General features: G+C 38.1%; 1 protein-coding gene across 2 annotated transcripts in view; it reads right to left on the bottom strand.

Moving 5' to 3' along the window:
* LRRC7 (leucine rich repeat containing 7) overlaps positions 1 to 24,064 on the bottom strand; it is a 508,378-nt gene extending 484,314 nt beyond the window's left edge. The window contains exon 1 of one of the 2 annotated variants that reach the window (XM_057529777.1): positions 22,847 to 24,064. In XM_057529777.1, coding sequence (XP_057385760.1) covers positions 22,847 to 22,848 — 2 coding nt within the window. In that variant the 5' untranslated portion in view covers positions 22,849 to 24,064. Of the gene's footprint in view, positions 1 to 22,774; positions 22,796 to 22,846 lie in introns of those variants that run through there. The other variant, XM_057529769.1, reaches the window with a different exon arrangement.
* Between the last annotated feature and the right edge of the window lie 3,333 nt (positions 24,065 to 27,397).

Here is a 27,397-nt window from a genome sequence, read left to right as displayed (position 1 = left end):
TTGAATCAGGAGAGCTGTCATAAGTAGAATTCCTGAATTTCACAAACTCTAAAGGACAGAGAGCCCCACGGAGGTTGGATTGGAGGAAGAAGAGTCCAGAGGGAATAAGGGCCAGTCAGAGGCCACTGCAGTAGGGCAGAGGAGACATAAAGAGGTCCTGAACTGAAGGAGCAGTAGTGAGACCAATGAGGGTAAAGGGATTTGAAATATTTGGGAATTATAACTCACAGAACTAGAAGAAAAAGCCTATGTTGATAACGGAGGGAAGAAGTGAGAGATTTTAAATTTGGGTGACTGAGTAAGAAATATAAGCAATAATCAAAGAGAAGTGATTTAAGAAGGAAGACACTTTCTATCAGTAAAGTACTGTATGATATTATACCATATTTTAACACATGCATACTTAAAAATATCCCAATAGACATCTAAGTATACAAACATGTACAATATATTTCTTCAGGTAAATATACTAAAGGCAAGAAAATAGTACCTCCTACAAATGACATTGTTTGGATACAGTTGTGAAAAGGGCATGAACTTGTTAGGAGTTACTAGAATCGCTTGGATTCTGTTTTGTTCCTCAGAATTCAGAAAACAGTAATTCTAAGGTTTAACAATAAATGGGATTCCTTAGAATCTTTGATTTTTTGCTTAGTAATGGACAAAAGACAGTATTTTGGAGAAATAAAAAACAAGTATTTAAGTAATACCCATTAAATTCTTAAATAACACTTGAAATGCCAAAAATAAATTCAGCTAAAATTTTTTTTTAAAAATTGGGGTATAGTTGTTTGACAATGTTGTGTTAGTTTCTGCTGTACAACAAAGTAAACAGCTGTATGTATACATATATCCCCTCCCTCTTGGACCTCTCTCCCACCCCCCGCCCCATCCCACCCATCTAGGTCACCACAGAGCACCAAGCTGAGCTCGCTGTGCTATATAGCAGGTTCCCACTAGCTATCTGTTTTACACCTGGCAGTTCACATACGTCAATCCCAATCTCCCAATTCATCCCCCCACCGCCGTGTCCACACTGCCATTCTCTACGTCTGCATCTCTATTGCTGCCCAGCAAATAGGTTCTTCTGTACCATTTTTCATATATACAATGGAATATTACTCAGCCATAAAAAGGAACGAAATTGGGTCACTTGTAGAGACGTGGATGGACCTAGAGTCTGTCATACAGAGTGAAATAAGTCAGAAAGAGAAAAACAAATATCGTATATTAACGTATATATGTGGAATCTAGAAAAATGGTAAAAATACTTTTTTAAAATTAATAGTTTGATTTAAAAACTCTTCATTGCCATTTACTAAACTGAAAAGACTTATTTTTCAATTAAAATAAAAATAAATAACATTTATCAAGAGTTATTGGAATTATTTTAGTTACTGGCATGCATTAGCTCATCTAACACCCCCCCCCCTGCCCCAATACCCTATCAGAACAGGATTACTTGGCATATTTTACACATCAGAACCCAAGGCTCAGGAAGACTAATCTGTCCAAGGTCTCACAGCTGGAAAAAAGCAGCATTAGAGCCTGTTCCAGACCAGCTGAAGCTAAAGCCCTTGCTCCTGACCACAAATGCTACATGATCTCCCTTCATGTTTTGTCTTTGTAATCAACAGAACATATACTTCACTGTGACCTTGGGCAATTCATTGGTACTTTTAGGGGAAGTGTGAACTCAATATGGCAAGTGGTATAAGGAGCAGCATTTATTAAGCCTCAACTAGTAGTGTTAGGCTCTTTACTTGTTGCTTTGCATCTATTATCCTATGTAATCTTCAAAACGTTCCTTTGAGGGAGCTTATAGTTATTATTTCAATTGTCCCCATTTTACAGAGGGGTAAACTGAAGATCAGAGGGGAATAGAGGAAGCATTAGGCATACAAGACATACAGCTTACTGGTAAAGAGGGTAAAGAGTATGGAAATCCATAGAACTCCTCGACCACTTCATCACAATGCCTCCTCCTTGAAGGCATATACAAGATCTCTTTGGAGACCTCAGCTCAGTTTAAACTGAGAGGAATATAAATAAAAAGAAGAAGCAGAGAATAAGTTTAAGAAAGTTGTAAGTGAAATTTGAAAGCTTGTGAGCTTCAGCTTAAGAAATTGAGACTTTTTATAAGCAGTGAGGAATTACTGGAGATTTCCCAGAAGGAAAATTAATTTTGTATGGAAGGCCTTCACAAAGATTAATTTGACAGATGGGTGAGGGAGATTAAAGTCAGAAAAACTAATTAAAATAATATATTAAATTCTTACATATAGGGAAAGAGATAGGAGGAAATAAAACATTTTTAAATGGGTCAATATTTTAAATTGACAAAAATTGAAATTAATTTTATTTTGAAATTTTGGCTTATCATGTAACATAACTGGAGACAGTAAGCTTGATTGAGTGTCAGACCAGCCCTTGCTACTCCCGCTTTTTAACAATAGTAGATTTAATTCTACAAAAACCTTCTGTTCTCTATAGATTCACACTAGCATCCATAATCCTTCCATTTTAAGAATCATTTTTGTAAGCAAAGATTTGTATTTAGTTGACATTCACCATCTTTGTGATATAAAGGAACCAAAGGCACTACCTTATAAAATATATAAGGTAAACAATGGAACCGTTTGCTAATTAAAAATTTTAGAAAGATATACATTTTGATAATAGTTCATGTAGTTCTTCCTGAATTCACCGGTGGCTGGAGGTGTCATTCTGACAAGGTCAGTGGCCCTCATTTAACTGGCTGCAAGTGTTTTATCACATATTGCACTTCTAAGAATGTTTACTGTGATTGCCCACAATTTATTCTTGACATCTGCAGCTTCTCTTTTTTGTGTTTATGGTGCAGATGAGTATCAACATCATAGATATTTCCATGCGTGATGGGAATTATCTTCATAATAGTGACTTAATTTATAAATATATAAATTATGTGTAAGATATAGACTATCATCTTTTCAAAGGCTTTATATTTCATCTAGCCTAATCTATGCAAATGGTAAATATATCCCTGGAAAAAAAAGAACTACAACATTCTACAACGTGAACTTTTCCTTATGCAATAAAACTTCCTGTTACTCTCTATCTTTTCAACAAAAGAGAAAATTACTTTTTAGTCTATAAATTGTGCATGCTTCCCTTTCTCCTCTTAATTTGGCACAAAGACCTTTAATGAATATATATGTAATATAATATTACATATAATTTTATTTTTTCCTAAAAATCATATTTGCTCACAGAGCCAGTGAGCATTACATAAGGAAAAAAAATTATAGCATGCCTAGATGAGTTCCTGAAATGACAGTAGGTCTTTAATAAATGTTAGCTTTCTTCTCCTTTTACTCCATTTGTACGTATATTCATTTTGAAACATTTTTATAAATGTCCAAGATAAAACAGTTTGAAGGATAAGAAAGATGAAACTGTACATGAGTATAGCAGTTCACACTCAATAAACATGTGTGGAACACTTTGTATGGCATTGTGCTATATGTGCAGTGCCAACAGAGAATGTGGTGGCAGAGGCTTTCCACAGGAAGTGAGCACTCATTTGAAAAAGGAAAGTAGACTAGGAGTTAACCAGGTGAAGAGAGCAGTTCATGAGAACAGCCCAGGAAAAGACCCTAAGGTTGTAGGAAACAGGCCTGTTCGAGGCACTGAAAGAGGACCAACATTTTCGGACATGTAGGAAGTCAAGTTGGAGTGTGGATAACAGGCAGACTTGAGGGATTTGTAGAAAAAACTTTGGATTTTGGTCTTTGTCCCAAAACAAATGGCAAATTAATAAACTGTTTTCACTGGAGAGGAGATAAGGTGACTTGATTTGCATGTCCTAAGTATTACTAAGACAACACTGTGCTAGATACTTTTTCTTACATAAATTATTTAATCATCACAACATTTATGTGAAATGAGTATTATTATGTTTGTTTCAAGGGTGAGTAAATTATGACGTGAGAATTAAAAATAACTTTCCTAAGTTTACCCAGCAAAAAAGTAACAGAAAAAAGTTTAAACCCATATTTTTGATCTGACTGCAATTCAACTACTCATATCACTGAACTACAGAGGGCAGCAAAATAAAAATTTGACAGACATTTGATAAAATAAAAATTTAAGGCCAGGACGGCAGAAGGCAAGAGAGTAATATAGGTTAGCCAGCAAAGGTAATAAGAATTCCATGTCTTCTAAAATAGAAGAGCCCCAAAATACCCTCAAATATTTCTGTCGTATAGGATAGTAGAGAAATGAAATTCTGAGGAAATAATCATTCTGTCCCCCTTTGCCTCTGAAGCTCTTTTTTGCTGATCTGCTTGGAGTTCACTTTCATAAAAACTTTAACCAGTCACAACAGGATATTTAGGATGAGGGAAGTAAGTGACCCCAAGCTCTGACAAAATCAAAAACCAAAGCCAAAGCCAAAACTGATGCCAAAACTAAAGAGCTATATTCAGCAAAATGAGTAAGTCTTTCCAACTGCCTCAGATTATCCTGGAGTCGTGTTTTCTCTACCATTTTGCTTATTTAGCTGAGCACAGAAGATACTCATTAAGACGCAACGCTGGCAGTCCCAGATACCTTTCTGTCCTGCAGAGGCCTCGAATATACACTGATAATTTGGTGTGATAAAGTGAAACCTCTGGGAGTTACAGTGAAGATATCACCCTCTGTCAATCGAAGGAAAAAAAAAAAAAGGAGGAGCTAATGCAATGCAATCCTGTTTGGACCATAAGACAATTCAAATGACCTTGCTGAACTCTAATTCTGTTGGTAACCTGTAACTGAAAATAAATAATGTCTATATTTTCTTAAAATTTCCCCAATTGGGGGTAAAATGTTTTTCTGTTAAAATAGAAAGTGAGAAACTATAAAATAATTATATTTTAGCATGATAATTCTTGAATATAAAACAGTGATTTTCAAACACAGCAACCTTACTTGCCTCTGTTTTATGCATTGGTGTTTTTTTGTACTGTTTCACTTGATAAAAACGTTCCATGGGCTTCCCTGGTGGCGCAGTGGTTAAGAATCCGCCTGCCAGTGCAGGGGACACGGGTTCGAGCCCTGGGAAGATCCCACATGCCGCGCGGCAACTAAGCCCGTGCGCCACACCTACTGAAGCCCATGCACCCTAGAGCCCTTGCTCTGCAACAAGAGAAGCCACCGCAACGAGAAGCTCGTGCACCGCAACGAAGAGTAGCCCCTGCTCGCCGCGACTAGAGAAAGCTGTGCACAGCAATGAAGTCAGGTGGTTTCAAAAGAACACCAAAGAAGTTTAAACATAAATGCTTTTACATATTTACTTTCGAATAATTTATTTTAATTATAAATACATCCAATTTTAAGGATTCCATCTAATAGAAAAAAATAAAACTTTCTTTGTGAAAATACGATTCATGAAATAAATAATGGTCATAAACCACAGTTCTAGATAAAGTAGACCTGAATAAAAATAAAATATATAAAGTTTTGAACATTAAAAGGAATTTCAGATTATAGCTTTATCAGTTGGTAGTTAACTATCAGTTATCTGAGAGTTCCAAAGTACAACTATTCTTAAAATCTAAATCACTCCACAGATCCTCCAGATTTTCATAAAAGAATAAAATTTTACTTCATAACTAAGCTTCAATGTTTGAAAAAATAAATTCTGTTCCCCCAAGCTAAAACTGAATTATGATTAATCTAAATTTCAAGATGAATGTTATTTTTTCCAAGTGCCCCATGGTAGGGTAATAGCTATGCTAGGGAAATAGCAGGGCATAGTCCAAGTAATTTATTTGAGAAATTTATAAAATACATTTGAACTCAATCAAAGAAAAAAAAATCAAAATATACACACAAGCAGTACTGCATTAAACCGATCTGCATGCTGGCCAGGATAAAAGGGGGAAAAAACAAAAACAAAAACAAAGAAGAGACCTAAGAGAACTCACACTTGATATCCACTGCCTCTATTATCTTTGGTGCCAATCCACTTGAAGGCAGTTCTGTTATGGTAGGAAAACTCTTTTCAAGCATAAATGCTAAGAATGCTACCCAAGCCGTAAGCAATGATTTGAAAACAGCATCACTGAGCCTTGATTATAGTTATATGATTTGTTTTATCCAACGGAATGTGAATGGACATAAAATACGCTATGTGTGAGCAGAAGCTTTCACTGAACTTGAGTGGGTCAGTTTGGCCTCTTGTTCCTGTCCTCTACCAGGAGAACAACACATCCCAGATAAGGGTACTCCTTCAGCCTGGAGGCTGGAGTGAGAAGACTGGGTGAACAGAGCAAAGCAGAGTTGCTGCTGTAAGTGAGAAATAAATGTTTGTGGTTGTAAGCCACTGACATGTTTTGGGATTTTTAGTTACCACTGCAAATGCTAACTGGAAGAAGGGGTAAAATAATATTTTAATCAGTTAAGCCACAAATTGTTGGTTACTTGCAGCTGAACATATTCCTAAATAATATATCCATAATATGTACATAAATAAAAGATTATCACTTTACTTATGTATGCACTCTCTGGGCAGCAATTTACAATGTGACTGAACTGACAGATATTAGCATCAGAAAATTACAAATGTGAAGGCCTAAAGGAAAGGGACCACACAGGGGATAACTTGCAAATGTGTGTGGCCTTGCCCAGAGAAGTACTCAGCGTGGATACCAGGGTAGTTACAGGGCTACCAGAGGATAGGAAGTACTTGAGATGAGCTGCTTAAAACAAACTATACCAACAATTAACAGCCTTCTGTTCATCTCAGGCAACCAAATGTAAAAGGACCAGAAATAAATTGCTCTTTCCAAACTTTAAAGCGTAACAGAAAGAGGTGGAAGACATTAGTATTCAAAAGGAATAGAAACACATTCATGTTTTCTTTTCATGCCAGAGAAGAATTAGAAGAAAAGCAAGAGAGCAATATCAAGTGAGTCACTCTAATGCATACTCAATTATCATTTATTTGAAAACTTATTTTCTTAAAAAGAGGCTTTATGGGCTTCCCTGGTGGAGCAGTGGTTGAGAATCTGCCTGCCAATGCAGTGCACACGGGTTCGAGCCCTGGTCTGGGAAGATCCCACATGCCGCAGAGCAACTGGGCCCGTGAGCCACAACTACTGAGCCTGCGCGTCTGGAGACTGTGCCCCACAACGGGAGGGGCCGCGATAGTGAAAGGCCCGCGCACCGCGATGAAGAGCAGCCCCCACACCGCGATGAAGAGTGGCCCCCGCTTGCCACACCTAGAGAAAGCCCTCGCACGAACCGAAGACCCAACACAGCCATAAATAAATAAATAAATAAATAAATAAATAAATAAATAAATAAATAAATAAAGTAGCTATTAATTTAAAAAAAAAAAAGAGGCTTTAATTATTTTCCCCACAAAAGTATTCACTACATTTCCAGTAATTTTATATAAGGATGTTTAGGTTTATAAACTGATGCTCTGATTCATGCTTCCTCAATATCTCAGTCAGTTATTCAGTTTCCTTAATATTAGTGTCAATGTTCTAGTTACGCTTGAATAGATTAGCTCCCTATCCAGGATTCTTCAGACAATAAATTGTATCTCCATGTGTCCAGTTGTTCCTGTCAGAAATCTTGAAATAATCCTTGATACCATACTTATTATCTCTAGCCCTCTCCCACTATCAATTCAGCAAAGAATACAAGAGGTTCTACAAGGCATACCAACTTCTACCCACCTCTTTCCATTTCCATGACCCAAATCCTAGCACAAAATACCTTAATATCTTGCCCAACCTACTGTAAACATCTCCTAATTGAAAAATCCCTACTTCCTCTCTGACCTTCTTGTAATGCATTTTAAACAAAGCAGCTCAAGTGATCACTTAAAAATATCAATCAGTTCACACCACTCTTCTGTTTAAAAATGCTTAATGACTTCACATAGGATGTAGAATAAAAATCTTATATTCTTAACTGGGTCAATAAATTCTGAGATGATCTGGTTCATGCCTGTCTCATATTAATGCCAGTCTCCCCTTGCTCCCTAATATTCAGCCACACTGGCCTCTTTCCAACTACACTGCCCTCCAAGGCACCACCTTCTTCTGATTTAGAGTTTTTGCATACACCATTTGCCCAGCCTGGAATTCTCTTTCTCCCTCTCTTTGCCTGGCTAACTCCTATCATCTAAGATGTCTTACTAAATATCAGTTCATCAGAGATACTACTTCTCCTGCTCAGATCCCTATTACATTCACTCTCAGTCTCTTGGTCTTTTCCTTCTTAGCTCTGATCATAACTTGAAGTTGTATATTCCTAGAGTGATTAGTTGTTTAATGTCTGCCTACCCCGTTAGGCTATAAGTGCCATGAAAACAGGGGTCACATGTGTAATCAGCCTCGTCTAGCACAGGGCATGGCACAGAGTAACAGCACAATAAATATTCAGAATGGGTGAATGAATACATGCGTGAACATGGGTAAAATGTATTAAACTGAGAAAATGTTGCAGATTCTAGTAGATCTGGTAGAGTTTTTTATTGTAAGTATTGTCCCAACAAGCTACAGAATGAGAAAATATGTATCTCGCTGGTTTCTTCAATTTGTTCACAAATCAGAAGAGCTGCTTCTGTGTTGTACAAGAACGATGGCAGAGTTGTTAGACTTTAGGTGTATCAAAATATGTGTGAACACACAATTATAAACTGAGAAAGTCAAAGTGCTTCAAACATATAAAAATTTCTCAATTAGATTGATCTTTGTATCTTTTAAATATAGCTTTTTAAATTACTAAAATTTTAATCACACATAAAACAGAATACATTTTTTTATACAGCAGGTTCTTATTAGTTACCTACTTTATACATATTAGTGTATATATGTCAATCCCAATCTCCCAATTCATCCCACCACCACGCCCCACCCCTCGACAACCGCTTTTCCCCCCTTGGTGTCCATACGTTTGTTCTCTACGTCTGTGTCTATATTTCTGCCTTGCAAACTGGTTCATCTGTACCATTTTTCTAGATTCCACATATATGCATTAATATACAATATTTGTTTTTCTCTTTCTGAGTTACTTCACTCTGTATGCAGTCTCTAGGTTCATCCACGTCTCTACAAATGACTCAATTTCATTCCTTTTTATGGCTGAGTAATATTCCATTGTATATATGTGCTGCATCTTCTTTATCCATTCATCTCTCGATGGACATTTAGGTTGGTTCCATGTCCGGGCTATTGTAAATAGTGCTGCAATGAACATTGGGGTGCATGTGTCTTTTTGAATTACAGTTTTCTATGGGTATATGCCCAGTAGTGGGATTGCTCGTTCATATGGTAATTCTATTCCTACTTTTTAAAGAAACCTTCATATGGTTCTCCATAATGGCTGTATCAATTTACATTCCCACCAACAGTGCAAGAGGGTTCCCTTTTCTCCACACCCTCTCCACCATTTGTTGTTTGTAGATTTTCTGATAATGGCCATTCTGACTGGTGTGAGGTGATACCTCATTGTAGTAGTGATTTGTATTTCTCTAATAATTAGTGATGTTGAGCAGCTTTTCATGTGCCTCTTGGCCATCTGTATGTCTTCTTTGGAGAGATGTCTATTTAGGGCTTCTGGCCATTTTTTGATTGGGTTGTTTGTTTTTTTTAATATTGAGCTGCATGAGCTGTTTATATATTTTGGAGATTAATCCTTTGTCCATTGATTCATTTGCAAATATTTTCTCCCATTCTCAGGAATGTCTTTTCATCTTGTTTATGGTTTCCTTTGCTGTGCAAAAGCTTTTAAGTTTCATTAGGTTCCATTTGTTTATTTTTGTTTTTATTTCCATTATTCTAGGAGATAGGTCAAAAAAGATCTTGCTGTGATTTATGTCAAAGAATGTTCTTCCTATGTTTTCCTCTAAGAGTTTGATAGTGTCCGGTCTTACATTTAGATCTTTAATCCATTTGGAATTTATTTTTGTGTATGGTGTTAGGGAGTGTTCTAATTTCATTCTTTTACATGTAGGTGTCCAGTTTTCCCAGCACCACTTATTGAAGAGACTGTCTTTTCTCCATTGTATATTCTTGTCTCCTTTGTCATAGATTAGTTGACCATAGGTGTGTGGGTTTATCTCTGGGCTTTCTATCCTGTTCCATTGATCTATATTTCTGTTTTTGTGCCAATACCATATTGTCTTGATTACTGTAGCTTTGTAGTATAGTCTGAAGTCAGGGAGTCTGATTCCTCCAGCTTCATTTTTTTACCCTCAAGATTGCTTTGGCTATTCAGGGTCATTTGTGTCTCCATACAAATTTTAAGATTTTTTGATCTAGTTCTGTAAAAAATACCATTGGTAATTTGATAGGGAGTGCACTGAATCTGTAGATTGCTTTGTGTAGTATAGTCATTTTCACAATATTGATTCTTCCAATCCAAGAACATGGTATATCTCTCCATCTGTGTCATCTTTGATTTCTTTCATCAGTGTCTTATACTTTTCTGAGTACAGGTCTTTTACCTACTTAGTTGGGTTTATTCCTAGTTATTTTATTCTTTTTGTTGCAATGGTGAATGGGATTGTTTCCTTAATTTCTCTTTCTGATCTTTTGTTGTTAGTGTATAGGAATGTAAGAGATTTCTGTGCATTAATCTTGTATCCTGAAACTTTCCAAATTCATTGATTAGCTCTAGTAGTTTTCTGGTAGCATCTTTAGGATTCTCAATGTATAATATCATGTCATCTGCAAACAGTGACAGTTTTACTTCTTCTTTTCCCATTTGTATTTCTTTAATTTCTTTTTCTTCTATGATTGCTGTGGCTAGGACTTCCAAAACTATGCTGAATGATGGTGGCGAGAGTGGATATCCTTGTCTTGTTCCTGATCTTAGAGGAAATGCTTTCAGTTTTTCACCATTGAGAATGATGTTTGCTGTGGGTTTGTCATATATGGCCTTTATTATGTTGAGGTAGGTTCCCTCTATGCCCACTTTCTGGAGAGTTTTTATCATAAATGGATGTTGAATTTTGTCAAAAGCTTTTCCTGCATCTATTGAGATGATCCTATCGTTTTTATTCTTCAGTTCTTTAATATGGTGTATCACATTGATCGATTTGTGTATATTGAAGAATTCTTGCATCCCTGGGATAAATCCCACTTGAGCATGGTGTATGATCCTTTTAATGTGTTATTGGATTCTGTTTGCTAGTATTTTGTTGAGGATTTTTGCATCTATATATCTATACTTTGCATCAGTGATATTGGTCTGTAATTTTCTTTTTTACAGAAATATAGATCAATGGAATAGGATAGAAAGCCCAGGGTGATGGTGGCCTCGTAGAATGACTTTGGGAGTGTTCCTTCCTCTGCAATTTTTTGGAAGAGTTTCAGAAGGATGGGTGTTAGCTCTTCTCTAAATGTTTGATAGAAGCCATCTGGTGCTGGACTTTTGTGAAGTTGGAAGATTTTTAATCACAGTTTCAATTTCATTACTTGTGATTGGCCTGTTCATATTTTCTATTTCTTCCTGCTTCAGTCTTGGAAGGTTATATCTTTCTAAGAGTTTTTTCATTTCTTCCAGGTTGTTCATTTTATTGGCATAGGGTTGCTTGTAGTAGTCTTTTATGATGCTTTGTATTTCTGCAGTGTCCATTGTAACTTCTCCTTTTTCATTTCTAATTTTATTGATTTGAGTCCTATCCCTCTATTTCTTGATGAGTCTGGCTAAAGGTTTATCAACTTTGTTTATTTCTCAAAGAACCAGCTTTTAGTTGTATTGATCTTTGCTATTGTTTTCTTTGTTTCTATTTCATTTATTTCTGCTCTGATTTTTATGATTTCTTTCCTTCTACTAACTTGGGGTTTTGTTCATTCTTCTTTCTCTAGTTCCTTTAGGTGTAAGGTTAAATTTTTCTTATTTCTTGAGGTAGGATTGTATTGCTATAAACTTCCCTCTTAGAACTGCTTTTGCTGCATCCCATAGGTTTTGGATCATCGTGTTTTCATTGTCATTTGTCTCTAGGTATTTTATGATTTCCTTTTTGATTTCTTTAGTGATCTCTTGGGTATTTAGTAATTATTCTTTAGCCTCCATGTGTTTGTATTTTTTTTACATTTTTTCCCCTGTAATTGATTTCTAATTTCATAGCATTGTGGTCGGGAAAGATGCTTTATATGATTTCAATTTTCTTAAATTTACCGAGGCTTGATTTGTGACCCAAGATGTGATCTATCCTGGAGAATCTTCTGTGTGCACTTGAGAAGAAAGTGTAATCTGCTGTTTTCGGATGGAATGTCCTATATATCAATTAAATCTATCTGGTCTATTGTGTCATTTAAAGCTTGTGTCTCCTTATTAATTTTCTGTTTGGATGATCTGTCCATTGGTGTAAGTGAGGTGTTAAAGTCCCCCACTATTATTGTGTTACTGTCAATTTCCTCTTTTATAGCTGTTAGCATTTGCCTTATGTATTAAGGTGCTCCTATGTTAGGTGCATATATATTTATAATTGTTATATCTTCTTCTTGGATTGATCCGTTGATCATTATGTAGTGTCCTTCCTTGTCTCTTGTAACAGTCTTATTTTAAAGTCTATTTTATCTGATATGAGTATTGCTACCCTAGCTTTCTTTTGATTTCCATTTGCATGGAATCTCTTTTTCCATCCCCTCACTTTCAGTCTGTATGTGTCCCTAGGTCTGAAGTGGGTCTCTTGTAGACAGCATATATGTGGGAGTTGAATACAATTTTATATTAAAATGTAAACTAGAGGCATGCCCATATAACAGCCCTGTAATTGTGACACCATAAACTGGACATCAAGATTCTTTCACTAGAATTTCACTCAGTGAATTTGGAAGGAAGGAAAGTATAGGTTATCTTGAGTAACAAACAGTCCCCCAAATCTTAACACAACAACACATCCACTCTTGCTCATGCTACATGTTGAAAGAGATGACTTTATTTAGTGTAATTGTTCAGGGGCCAGGCTGATGGAGGCCCCATCATGACAAAAGTGTCTGTAATTGCTGTATCAGGAGAAGAGCAAATAGTGCACTAGGTCATAAATACTTCTACTCAAAAGAGATACTCCTCCCTTTTAGCTCCTATTGCATTGGCCAAATTAAGTCACATGTCAGCCTAACTGCAGAGAGGGACTGGGGAATTAAATCCTATGATGTTCTCAAAAAGGAAAGAGAAGAAGAAATCCAGAGGAACCACACTAAAGGCTGCAAGAGTCAGAGACATTCAGAGGCATAAATGAAACCATTCATTCACACAACATGAATTTTTTTCTGCACTATGCTGTGAACTAGTATGCTAGGAATAAAAATCAAGTGAGCCACTATACATGTGCTAGTTTTGGAGACAGCCACTTAAACAATTATTTAAGGATGCTAAGAATGATACATATTCACATTTTGAAGAATCCCCAAAAGACCAACTTACAGTGATCTTGGGTGATCACACAAATCACACAATTTAAAGCTTTGATCTTTTAAAAAATGTAATCAAAGCACTCTAAAGTTTCATTAAAGTATATTAATAGTCTATATATATTTCATTTAACTAAGCAGTCTAAAAAGAATGTACCAACTTAACAGTGATCTTTACTCAGCTTAAGGGTAAATTTCTCACTTGTTTCAGATCCAGAAGAGAGTGTAAAACCTTTCAAGTAACATCATAGGGTTTTTTTGTTGCCTTCCTTCTCAGTGTAAATACCAGAAGCTATTATATTACTTTTTATAATGTGAGTCCATCAGACTATAATTCTTGACTCTCAATAAATGTCCTACTTTTTATAACAAAAATATACTATTTTATCCATTGTTAAGCAAAAATATTAAAACATTAAGTGACATTTAAGACAAGAAACTATTCATCCATATTCCCAGAATCCAAATTCAATTTTCTTTTTTCTTCATTACTATCTATCTTTCACACATTATCATACAAAGAAATTCTACTTGGAAAAAGGAGAAGAAGATTAAGAATATATTCCATTCTAAAAATCGTGGATAACTTTACACATGCAAAGAAGACATGTACCCTTGAGCTTTGGGGCTGTCCTGGTCACATGCAGAGCCAAAAGGGGTGACAAGTGCATCCCCAAGACTGTGTGCAAAGAGACTGATGTTATTCCATTAGCAGTCCCTATTACACCTTGTGTTCACAGCTGAATTTATGCTAATTAACAAAGAGTAGAGAAGATATATATCTTGCCAACTGTCCCAGGAGACAAGGGCCCTTGGCCTGGCCCAGAGGGTGTATTTAGGATAGGATGCATAGAGAATGTACCTAGGACTAAGAGCTTGACATATATACAATTATATTTAGGAAAAGCAGACATTAAACACTGTTTGTACAAACCATGCTCTAACTTTTTACTCACCAGCACATTTTAGACTTTAAGATAAATGCATTCTCAATTACCCATCTTCCTAGTTTTTCCAATATATTTTCATAAATAAGCATGTACCTCATCTGTTAATTCATATATTTATTAACTATTAATAACTATATTTAGTAACTATATTAATAACTATATTTACTAATAAAGCTTATTTTCTTCATAATTTTTATATAGAAAATAAATATACGTTGCAGTTCTAGTAGTTTCTGTACCAAAGTACAAAGAATACATCACCTTTGCACCTCTCCCCTTGTTCATATCCCACTTTGGTATCCACTATGTTTGAGTTTCAGCAGCTTGCTTTTATTCTGCAGGAAGCAAACCTTAGTTATATCGAGATAGAAAAAGCAAGCAAGTGAGAAAATAAGCAAGCTAGCAAGCAAGGAAGCAAATGCAAAAAATCCCTTACTCCTTGAAGTACCTGTCTAAATAACATCTCTTTAAATAGCATTAGATAATTTGAAAGACAAAACAAGCATTATTGTGGAGGTAATTCAAACCCTGGATGGGTAAAGGTTGACATCATGTCTTACCTTTAACACCTAGTCTTAGGACATTCAGATTTTGTCATGTAAAATGGTGTGTGGGATTATATTCACAGATACAGAAATATGTTCCATTCTATCACACCCACGAGTCCCAGAACAGTACACTGAAAGCTGGCATGAATAAGAACCATTCCACAAATGAAAAGCAGAGCTAATGTTCTGATATGTAATGAACTAATTTAGTCACCATATTTCTTTCTTCATTTTTAACCATTATTGCTACACTAAGAAGTTTTCATTTGTCCTTTAAAAATGGTTATGAGATGTGGCTATGCAGGTAGTCTTGTTAAGTAAATACTTTTGTTTGTAGATATTTCTGTATGCCATTATTTATAAGCCAAATACATATTTTAAGAGATGTACATCATCATTTCAAAAATGTTTTATAATTGTTGCTAATATGTTTTGGTAGTAGGTTAGAAAACATCTTGTCTTAAGTTTCCCAGTAACTGAAGATTCTAGGTAAAATGTATCCAGAATTTTAGCATTAGAGAAAACATTAAATGAGAAACATTTGTTTCAATTTGTCTCATGAAAGAACAGAGAATTCCCTTCTTTAAAGTCATAACAGTCATAACATAACAGATAAGTAAATAGATATTTAGCAGTAAGAGGGAATTTATTATTTCAAAGGAATCTTCAAAATATAACTTTGTAATGTAAAAAAAATTGACAGAAATGAGTATGTTTTTAAAAATTTCAACTATATCATATTTTATTTTCCTGATTAAAAATTTTTCCTAATCAATATTCAAGGCAGTATTTTATAGAAAGGCCTAACCTCACTTCAAATAATTCTTGTTTTCTGGTAAGAAAAATCATTGATTATCCTTAATGAAATTAGCAAATTTAGAAGAAAACTCATTTATTTAAAAGGAATTGAACACTTCTCCATCATCTAATATTCAGTTGGCATTATTCTAAATAGATCAATAATTTAAAAGAACATTTTAATTTTCATTAAAAAGGCTGTAGTATCCAAACTTAGAATGCTTTAATATTAGTGAAATTAATTCCATATTTCTTAAATAATGGTACCTTTTTAAAAATAGAATACTTAACAGATGGTAAATTTATAGAATTAAACTGCCTAAATAGTCAAATCAAAGTGGAAAGATAAGGCAATTGTCCAAAAAACTTAGGCTAAATAAAAACTCAGGCCAAAATTCAAGCCAAAAATGAAATGAGAAAGAAATGTATTTTGGGTGGGTCATCATGTTGGCTGACTTCATTAACTGAATTTAGTAGACTAAGGTTTTCATCCTTATTTCCTCTTGCTAAAGTGTAAAATCTCCAGTAGTTCCAAGGGTGTGGTTTTAGTGGCTGAGGTTGGAAGCCAAGAGATCTGGTTCTATTTATGTTTCTCTCACTAACAGATGTATGACCTTGTACAAGAAAGCACACTTATCTGGGCTTAGTTTCCTCTTTTGTAAAATAAGACCCTCTAAAGTCTTTTCCCTCTCTGAAATGTTATGAACTCATGAAATAGTAAGATGACAGCTATGTGAGAGTATGTATCATAATATCATAAAACAGAGCAATTACAGCTGTATGTGTATGTGTGTGGTATGCTCAATGTTCAACAATATGGTATTACCCTAAGGATATTGCTAATATTTAACGATCACTCGAAGTTTAAGTAGGTATTTGATTTAATTATAATAGCTTTTATAATTGTCTTAAGAAATTAATCACACTTGAAGTAGGGAAGAAAATTTTTTTCATGTCTTGAGTTACACCAACTCAGAATAACACCAGAATAAATATTCAGTGTGATGTCAGTGCTAAGAATATGTGGTCGGAGGTACATCTCCATTCTAATGACTCTGTAAGATGCCTACTCATGGTAAGAACTGCAATGGTGAATGCATTAGATGCAGAAAACCTAATCAGTTAATATTCAAGAAGTCTAATTATTTGCACTTTTAAATTATTTTAGTTACACCATTTGTGTCACATTAATTCTTCAAATTCAGATGACACATTTTAGCTTTGTATCCATTACTCACCTTTAGTACAGCAAAGGTCTTTATAACATTTAGGCACTATCTCAGTAAGGTTCATTTCTTGCCTTTCCTTCCATTACCAAATAATTTCATAATGCAAACAGCCATCTATAAAATATTTTGCCACTACACAAACCTATATTTATCTCTTTTAGTATAATAATAGCATAAAAGCCTGTAATTCTTTTCTTGGGGAATTAAATCAAATGCTCTCTTAGACTGTTTTTCCCATCTTTTCCTCTGCTAGCTCTGTATTCCACAGTACCACCTCCTTCTCTTTCTCCCTGTGAAAATCTCATAATGATAGTACTTACACTACCAGTATTTTTCTTTTCAGGTCACCTACCTCTTTTGTATAACTGAAACCTACAGAGTCTCACTTGTTCTCATACTATTTTACCTCTTGAAGAGCACAAAGTTTAATTCTCTCCATCTGAACATACACACACACACACACACCACACACACACTTACACATATATCCTGCCATTCCCTTGCTCTTAACAAATTTGTTATGCTACCACCTTGGGCCTGGTATCACCATCACCTGAAGTTAAACATGCTCTCAAACTTACTGAACTTCATGTAGAGCAAAAGTACCCTGGCACAGCTGAAGAAACTGCATCCTTAAGAAGCCAGTAAATGAAGTCTTTAAACAATGTTAAGCATCTACGCTAGTGTTAAAATATTTAAGTAAATCATGTCAATGCTAATATAAATTTCACTGCTTCATCTCTGGTAACTACTATTGCTTTCATGTTTATTAAAGTGAAATAATATTTTTCTACAGAGATTTTAAGTAATTTATCAAGCAGTGAACAGTATAGTGAAAGTGAGTATATGCAGGAAATCCTTTGGGTTATTAAATTTATTTAATAATTTTTCCATGCATCATTGAATAACAAATGATAATTTTTCTGTTATGGTTAATAATTTACATAGCATATATGATACTTCTCCAGAGGTTTATATATCAAATCACAATTTCAAAGTAGATATGACAACTATTGACTCAAAATTGCTTTATTGAAAACTTCCTTAATGTACTTTTATATGACAGATTCTAATAGTTTATTAAATGTTTCTGTCATGAATTAATTATGCCAGGAAGATAAGCAGCAGTATCTTCTGTACCAATATTAAATGGTCACAAAAGTAATATGGTGCACTATTGCCAAATATGTCGATCACTTTGAAAAGTTGTTTCAAAATATTAAGTTTTTTTTATTCATTAGGAAATAATTCAATGAGCTACAGATTTCTGTCATCTAACAAGCATGAATTTTTGCCTATGAAGGAGAAGGCATAGTATGGAGAAAATGGTACAGGAGCCAACTCTGGGTTTAAATCATCCCCTTGTAGCTATGTGCCATGGACGTATCACTTCTGCCCTTGAACCTAAATTTTCTAATCTTTCAAATGGTGAGAATAATGCTTCTTAAAGGATTATTTTGAACTAAGGCACCTGACTCATGGTAGGTCTTTAGGAGCTGGTAGCTGTTACTATAATTATACACTATGGTAAGAGAAGCCAGATGACAAGGGGCAGTTCCTGACCACAAAAGCTCAAGAATTTTAAGCATATCACTTAATTCCAAGATAGGAAATAAACATATTTAACTATTTAAATGGCATACCTTAAAAACATACTATGCCATCACGACATATACCCCCCCACACACACACATTACTATAGAAAACCTCATTTGTACCAAAAAGTTTATGTTGCACTCTTCTAAAATGTACCATTTTGTCTTATTATTTGCTATGTACTAGAATTATAAATTAGCAATTATTACTACTTGTATTTTACAGCATTAAAAGAGGCTGGTTTGTATTACCAGGATCACTTGTTAATTCTGGTAGTACCTATGGTTTTCTTAATCCTCTTTCACTACCTCAGGATAATTCACTAGAGTATTTTCTATAAAAACATGGATATTTCTAATGATTCAAACCCTATTCACAGAACCTGGCTAAAAACTTCATAAAGGAAAAATGTTACTGTTTTGTGGCCATCATTTTTCAAACATTGTTGATTTAGAGTACCACTTTAAAATTTGAGTTTTCATTGACAATTCACGAATCAGTATTTTAACATATATACAAAACCTACCATCTAGGCATCTCCTTTCTGATTTTGTGGTTCCTCAGAGTAGAATTTAATAGCTACACTATATGGTCAAATTGCTATTTTCATCTTAAAATTCCGATTTTTAATCCTGAGACATTAAAAACCCTCCACTGAATACTGATGTAGTAAACAGCTTCAAAGTAAAAATGTCAAGGTTCTCAGAAGATCCTAGAATCATCTTCAATATGTCCTTCCTTGAAGATATGAATTACTTAATGGTCATTTGGCTTGGCACAAACTAAAGGTCTGTTCTGTGTCACAGATGTGAATTAACGTTTCCCCCAAAACCATCTTGCCAATTCACGTGACTGACTAGACCCAGCCAAAAAAGAATGTGGATGATACTCTACAAAGCAGCCATTCTTACTGGAGAGACCAAAATACTCCAAGTAATGTCTTTTATTGGTTATGTGGTTGTTATAATTATTATACTTAATGAATAGCATACTCTAAATGAAGAATTTTCCAAAAATTATGAAATAATTTATGTGAAGGAAAAAGAATGGAATATGGATCCAGAAATAACTCAGATGGTAATTTATCAGTAGTTGGTTACTCTTTGTGCACTCTGTTAATTTGGATATGACATGAAATTATAATATCATGGAATGAGGGATCCATCCTTATACTGGGGCAACAGTCATCAGAAGATAAAATTATAGTAAAAATAGGTGTAATTTTGATACATCAATGAAAACATAACTTATCTTCAAATTTTCAACTGTCTTATTTATTTTTTCAACTATTTTTAAAAGGTGGACATTTTAAGTCATGATTAAAGAAACTAGATTTTTATATCAAGTATTACCATGTACTATGAACTGCAAATGAGAGAGATCTAAGAAATACCCCTGGGAATTAACACCATGTGGATAATACAGTCATTTAATGATTTCATAATTGATAAAAATTCATAGTGATATTAATCTATATCTTTGCAATTTTTTAAAATCAAAAGCACACAAAAATACAGATGCACAAAAGCACTTTAAGCTATGTTCTATATTTTATAGAGGAAGCAGAAAAATTAAAAGCTTACAAACAAAAGTGGAATGAGATTTTTAATTAAGAAAATTTTAATGCCAGCCTAAAGCAGCACTAAAATTCAGAATAAAACATGGCTACTGTAACTGAAGCAGGTTTATTTCTTTAAGAAGTGGTTTCTAATTCTGAAGCTGCATATGTGCAGGCACACGTGATGGGGAATGTAAGGGTTACCATGGTAAGTACACATCTTTTCTTGGGCAGTCAAGTATTTTTAAAACTGTATAAAGAACTCTCACTTCATAATATGCCATGGAAATTGACTCTGCTTTCCTTACCAACACATATTAGTATGATGCAATGCAGCACAGGACAGAAATAGCCCACATTTCTAAAAACTTCAGCCCATTAAGATCGCTTATAAAACATGGAGTGAAAAATGAAATAAGAGATCTCCAAGTCAGGGAACTAATTAAATGGTGGGTCTAGAACAAGTTCTACCTCCATTAAATTAATAAATAATCACACCCCAGGACATTCCACATGCGTGATACACTCCCCGGGAGTCCAAAACGCAAAGAGCGCTAAACACCACTCTCAATATACTTTAATCATATGACTTACTTTTAAGGAAAATTAAAATCATTCCTACATCCCTACTTTCTCATTCTTTCCCGGTGCGATCAATGGTTTCCAAGAAGCAGGGATGTGACTCTGCTCTACTGTCTTTTGCACAAAATCTCGTGGTGTTTCTCTTAGAGTCTGTGAAGTCAGTTCAAGACGCCTGGATGGAGGCGTGACACTTGGACTGGGGAGGTGGCAGAATCTGTTGAGAAACGCAGCAGGTTCTGAGGCGCTAGAGAACCCACGTGTGCAGGGGCTGGAGAACTTTTCCGCCACGTCTCCCAGAAGGAATGCCTCACTTTTAAATAGGGGGCTAGCTGGGGCGAGGGGCGGGGGTGGGTGGAAGGTGGGCAGTAAAAGAGGAGAGGTGGGTGGCAGAGCAGAAGGTCCAAACCCTTGACAGGTATCTGTGCTTCTCCACATTCTATTCTCGCCCCCTTCAACTTTATTATTTTTCCCTCTTAAAGGAGGACTTAAGCAACAGGGATGCTGAACATCTCATAGGCTCAGCCTGGAACAAAGAAAATCGAGTTCCTAATACTGTATCTCTCCTGTTGGAGATCACGTGTCCTGCTTTCACTGGAATGCACACTTCTCGCCCACGCTATAAAATCTCTACTGTGCTTAGAAATTTTACCTAGGTTAAAATATGCTCACATACAAATTGCTTTTCATCTACCAAGAGAACCACATTTCAATGTAAACAGGTACACATCTTGACGTGGTGACCCAGTTACCACTGCAGGTAAATTGGAAAATGTATTGGGAAAGTAATGGAAAAGAGCAGGTGGAGGACCTTTTATGTCTCACTGAGCGTACCCCCCCCACCCGCCCATACGCACACCTTTTCTAATTTCTTTTGAAGGAGAACTTCGAAAGGAACGTGGGAGTCGTGGGAGTCTCAGATGGTTCCTTCCTGAAGCCGATTCCCGGGAGTTGTGAAAGTGACCCTTCCCTTCTCTGCCTGGCGCTGCGCCCTCTCGCCCAGCCCGCTCGCTTTGTGACTTGATGGGGAGGAGACAGTGAGGGAGAGGGCGGAGGCGGGTCCTTTATGCAGCCCTGATGGGCAAGAAGTAGTATAATGAAGCAATTTTGCAGCCATCTCCGTTATTATTAAGTCACACTCTTTTTAAAGGCATTCTGTACAAGCCGCATTCCCTCACCCCCATTCTTGACTCTGCAAACTGTAAGGCAGGACACCCTGTGGCAGCCAATTTAGTTGTCCGTGAGCTAAGGTGCTATGGTTATCGTAATGTTAATGTGCTGCCCTCCCTCTTTCCACGTAGGATCTGAAACTAGTCCTGCATCCTTAATGACTCTAAGAGGAGCATGCAAGATGCTGAAGGGGGCTGAGCCCTGGGATTGGGAATAGTGCTGGCTCACCAGCTTCGCCGTGCAACACAAAGAAGATGTGTGGGCAGGAGTTGTCTAGCTTAGGGGGAAGGAGACATCGCTTTCCCTGACTCCCAGGGAGAAAGCTTTCGCTCCATCGCTCCCCCAGTTCTTTCGGTCTTCCAGTCTCTCATACTCCTTCTTCCCCTTCATCCCCTCCCCAAAACCCCACCCGTTCCCTTCAATCCCCAAAGGCATAAAGATTTTCTAATTGTATTTTTCAAACAAATAGACATCAAACAGGAATACTACAGCTTCTAAGATAAAGGGACAAACGCGACCTGCCACAAGTGTGTGTGTGTGTGTGTGTGTGTGTGTGTGCGAGAGAGAGAGAGAGAGAGAGAGAGAGAGAATATCAAACGAGCGCTTCATCCTTCAGACACCTCCAGGAAAAAACTGACTGGAGATACCCAAGATAATAAAGAACTAAGATCAATCTCAGCTCAACCAACGGTCCCAGGACCAGCACCCCAATCTAGCTCTTTACCTTTCCTTTTTGCAGTATGTAACCCTTTAAGCTCACCCTCCAGCCCAGGCCACTCGGCGCTCCCCTGCACCCGCACAGCTAGCACCCCATTCTAAATGCCCCTCAACCTACCACCTCTCCGCCGCCTCCGCGGGCCACCGCGCAAGCAGCTCCCAGAGAGCGCCGAAGGCTCCGGTCCTCCCACCCCCGCCCCCGTCGGCCACCCGGGTCCCACACCTCGGACGCTGTGGCTGTCGCGGCGAGGCCCCCGCAACCCCCTTGGCCACCGAGCGATAGTGTCCTACTCACATCGCCGGCGGGAGAAACTGCCCATGAGGTTCCGGAGAGTGAAGCGTGCAGCTGCCAAGGGTTATTCCTTAAAGTGTTCGGGGGTCCGCCGTGGAGTGGGCACGAGGGTCCTCGGAGGAGAGGAGGGGTGAAGCAGGAGAAGAGGAGAAAGAGGAGATTCCAGGCAGGTGCCACGTTAGACCATGATGCCCGTGCCCTTCAGGTGGACACCTGGAGAGGTTCCGGCGGGAAGCGGCCGAGGGGAAGCCCGAAGCGCTGGCGGGGGAGGCAGGAGCGCATCCACTGCCCAGCTTCCGCCTGCCCTGCGCGCCGCGCTAGCGACCGCGGCAGCAGAGGCAGCGGCGGCGGCGGAGGCGCAGCTCCCTCCCCACCCCCAGAAGGCTCCACAGACAATGAATCCTGGGCGGAGAAGATCCGAGCGGAAAAGGCGAATCTTGCACCCAACTCCGTGACACCCCCTGCCCGCTGCCGCGCCTCTCCTGGGCGAGGATCCCCGGGGACCGGGGCGCAGCGGGCGGTTCGGAGGGGCAGTGCGCTCCCGCGGCTGCAGGCGGCGGCCGAGTGGGCGGTTGCAGGTCCCTCCGGCGAGAACCCGCTGCCCAGGGGCTGAGCGTCCGTGGCTTCGAGCCCAGGGTTCGCCCGGAGTGGGGTCCTCCTCGGTGCAGTGGCTCGGTGAACAGGTGCCAGGATTGGCAGGCGAGGAGGCGCCGCTCCTGGCTCTTGGCTGTGTCTCCGTGCTCTCCCCGCCCCCTCTCCTTTTTCCCACCCCCTTTTCCGACGACACCAGCTGCAGCTTCTTCAAAGTGTAAAAAATGTCAAGGAGATTTTCCAGCAATAGGGGAGGGGGTGGCCACGTTCACAGCCCTCGGCCTCTTTTTGAGATCCTCGCCTGCCCCTCTGACCTCCACTCGGGCTTCCCCAAATTGTGAGAAGAAAAATTCCAGTCCGGCGGAGAATTGAAATGGTCGCCTTCTCCCGGCTCCGGCACAGGCTGTTGTTAGAGAGCGGGACAACAGGCCGAGCTCTCTGGGGTCTTTCCGTCGCCCGCCGTGCGCCAGGCAGGTGCTCGAGGCACGGCGCCGGGCAGCGCTGGGCCGCCGGGTCCTCCCGTTGCCGGACCGGCCCGTGGCGCTCGGGCGGCGCGGCGTCCTGCAGCGCGGGCGACTCCTCCGCACCAGCGCCCCCGGGCCTCTGCGCCTTCCAGAGCGCCCCTGCACCCGCACCGGCTCGGTGACGCTGCGCTCGTGGCTCCGCAGGCTGCCGCTCCTGCTATCTCAGCAAAGAGGCGGCCGGGAGCGCCTCCTCGGGGTTTCCTCCCCCGCCCGCCTTTCCCGCTGCAGGTTGTTGGCTGCCAAGGAGAAAAGTCTCTGCTAGCGGGTCGGTCGCTTCACGTCAGTCAAGGCAACGACCTTTGTGCCTGCTCTCACGTTCCCTTCTCTTTCTGGGGCCGGGGTAGCTGCCCTGGGAGTGCTCAAAATGAGTAAGGGGTTTTCTAACTATGCTTCATGTTTTCACCGCCACGCCTCCTGCCATGAACACACACTCACACTCACACACACTCATATGCGCCCTCACGTAAAAGCACACACAGACACTTTATTCTCTCACACTTGTCTTTAAACTCTCATAAGCAGCAATATGTTAAGAAACATATTGACGAAGCTGGTACTATATTTAGACTTCTCTTTTATTCTCTAAACCCATTGGGTCAATTCTCTCTTTAAAATAAGATTTATTATCCTGGAATCACTTTTTTTTTTTTTTTTCTTTTCGTGGAATATAGGCTATAGGCTTTTTGTTTCCTCATTGTAAGAGAGAAAGGATTTCCCTTCAGTTCTCTACATCGCTAATACAGTCAGATGTCATGGTGTTCAGTTGCCACTCTGGGGTGGATGCAAACTCACATTTTACTAAAAACAAAATGCATTTGCTCATATTCTTGGATTTGCAATGCTAAAATCTTCAAGGTCAAAAATCATCTTTTCTGGCTGCTAAGGATTGTCTAGGAAGAGACTTTGGAGATTGACACCTAATCTGCAGAGTACCAAGAATGATTATTTTCCACTTTACCTGGGCCATGAAAGTGGGCTGACTTTTAAGGATAACTTCCCAGTATATCATATTATTTGCATGTAAAAGGAAAGAGGAATGAGAGCATATTTTGAAAAGCCAGATCATTTAAAAAGTGTGTTATAAAACACCACTGAGAAAGGGTTCTGAAACGGCAAGGAGATGAAAAAAAATTTTCTTTTAAGGACAAATTTTGAATTGACCTCTGTGGAGCTCTATTTTTTTCACCCATGGTTTTGTCCTTGTAAACATTTGCCACATCTTAGTGTCTCAGCTGGATGCAGTGATATGAAAAATTTTAGGTACCGATTGAAAATCTATAAAAAGCATAACCTCACACAACAGTTATACAATTGTAGCAATGCTTTACAGGCCTCCAGTTCTTTTGGATACGGTTTACACAGAACTTTCACATATATTCTTTTATTTAATCCTTTCCTAAAACTATTTGGTGGGTAACGTTTTCCACACTTATAGGAAGGGCACAAGGCTCATCTCAGAAACGTACCCAATTGCCCTGTACTTGAATTCAGAATTTCTTATTTTAACTCCAGGATTCATTCCCTTTTACCAAAATATTTGACAAAAAAAAAAAAAAATTTGTATGTAAAGTCACAGCCAATTATGATGAAACTGCAGATCATTGCAAACAGGTAACATACCTACCAATGAACTTACATCCCAGGTGTTCAGTGGAACTTTCCTAAATGAAAACAAAATTGTTCCCTTCTAGTGGGGAGAAAGATATTTTTTTGGAACCCCAAATTAAAAATTGATGATGCCCCTGTAATATATTTCAAACCATACGCCCTCCTTTCCTCTTTGTCATATCCTAGAACCTTGATTTCAGACTATAGAGGTTCAAATAGATAAAAGATTTTAAATATGTGCAGGTGTGATGTAGTGCCTATGGGTTTTTAACAAACATGATTTTAGCATGAAAAAAATAAGAAGGAAGTATTCTCTGTAGAATGGGCTTTGGATACAATGGCCCAATTTTTTTCTAAGGTTTATGAATCTTGAACAAATTTTGGCCACCTTCACTATTTAAACAATGAAGCATACTGAAGAGATTTCAATGGTTTCATAGAATTAAGGAACTATTGAAATGCAAATGCAGATGCTGTCTTTAAACTCCAAGTTGCCCTCTCATCAACCCTCTGGAAATGCAGATGACTGTCTGCAAATTGGAGAAAGATGAATGCAGAATATCCTTAGGCTGTCACTCAAGCAGAGGTCCAACACCAAAAACAGTAACCACACAAAATTAGGTCAAAGGGGGCTTCTCTGGTGGCGCAGCGGTTGAGAATCTGCCTGCCAATGCAGGGCACATGGGTTCCAGCCCCGGTCTGGGAAGATCCCACATGTCACGGAGCAACTAGGCCCGTGAGCCACAACTACTGACCCTGCGCGTCTGGAGCCTGTGCTCCGCAACAAGAGAGGCCGCGATAGTGAGAGGCCCGCGCACCGCGATGAAGAGTGGCCCCCGCTTGCTGCAACTAGAGAAAGCCCTCGCACAGAAACGAAGACCCAACACAGCCATAAATAAATAAATAAATAAATAAAATTAGGTCAAGGCAGTTTTAACAGATTAGCTGTTCAGATTACATCTAAGAATGGCTAGACATTGAATCCATAAAATTTTGTAAACTGTTAATCAATTCCTTTGACTCACACTACTAAAATTTTTGAAAGGATAAGCTGTTTCCAGGATAAGCAGGACTAACCTTATTTGAAAATAAAAGACATATGGTGATATTAGACAATAAGGCGCCAACTATCTTTCTAATATTTTTCTTTGGAGGCCTGGTATGTAACACTTGTCTTAAAAAGATTTCCTCTTCGGCAATTCCTGATTTTAAAAAACCCACTTATAGAAAGCACAATACTTTCAGTTTTACCAACCGTTAATGTCTTAACAGGATTAGCTTAATTAGATATTGGTCCTCGGGGAAATAAAAAAACTTTGTTAAATTTTGATGTATGGGGATATAGATCTGAAGAGCTCGGAGCTTGTAGAGCTTAGTAGGACAGGATCAGTATCAGTGGGGTACCATAAGAGTATGGAGTACTGTTAGCTTTTGAAAAACAGGGAGAAACTGAACAGGAAGTGGGAGTCATTAGATTCTTCTTCAAGTTAATCTGTTAGACAGCCTTTACTGTGAAACATCTCTCAGATTAACAATCTAGTCTAGCTAAAGAGAATGGTTATTGTTATATTTAATTCATTTGGATTATTATTTTTTATTTTTAAACATTAATTTGCATATTTATGATATACAAAATACAATGAACACTAATGTACACGTCATGCATGTCTTTTAAGAAGAAAAATATGATTGATAAGATTGAAGCTTCCAGGACTTCCCTCGTGGTCCAGTGGTTAAGATTTCACCTTCCAATGCAGGGGGTGTGGGTTCGATCCCTGGTCAGGGAGCTAAGATCCCGCATGCCTTGTGGCCAAAAAACCAAAACATAAAA

The sequence above is a fragment of the Balaenoptera acutorostrata genome, chromosome 1, assembly GCF_949987535.1.
Source record: "Balaenoptera acutorostrata chromosome 1, mBalAcu1.1, whole genome shotgun sequence".
NCBI classification, from domain to species: domain Eukaryota; kingdom Metazoa; phylum Chordata; class Mammalia; order Artiodactyla; family Balaenopteridae; genus Balaenoptera; species Balaenoptera acutorostrata.
Note: the sequence above shows the minus strand (reverse complement) of the source record. Positions and strands in the feature narration are given on the sequence as shown.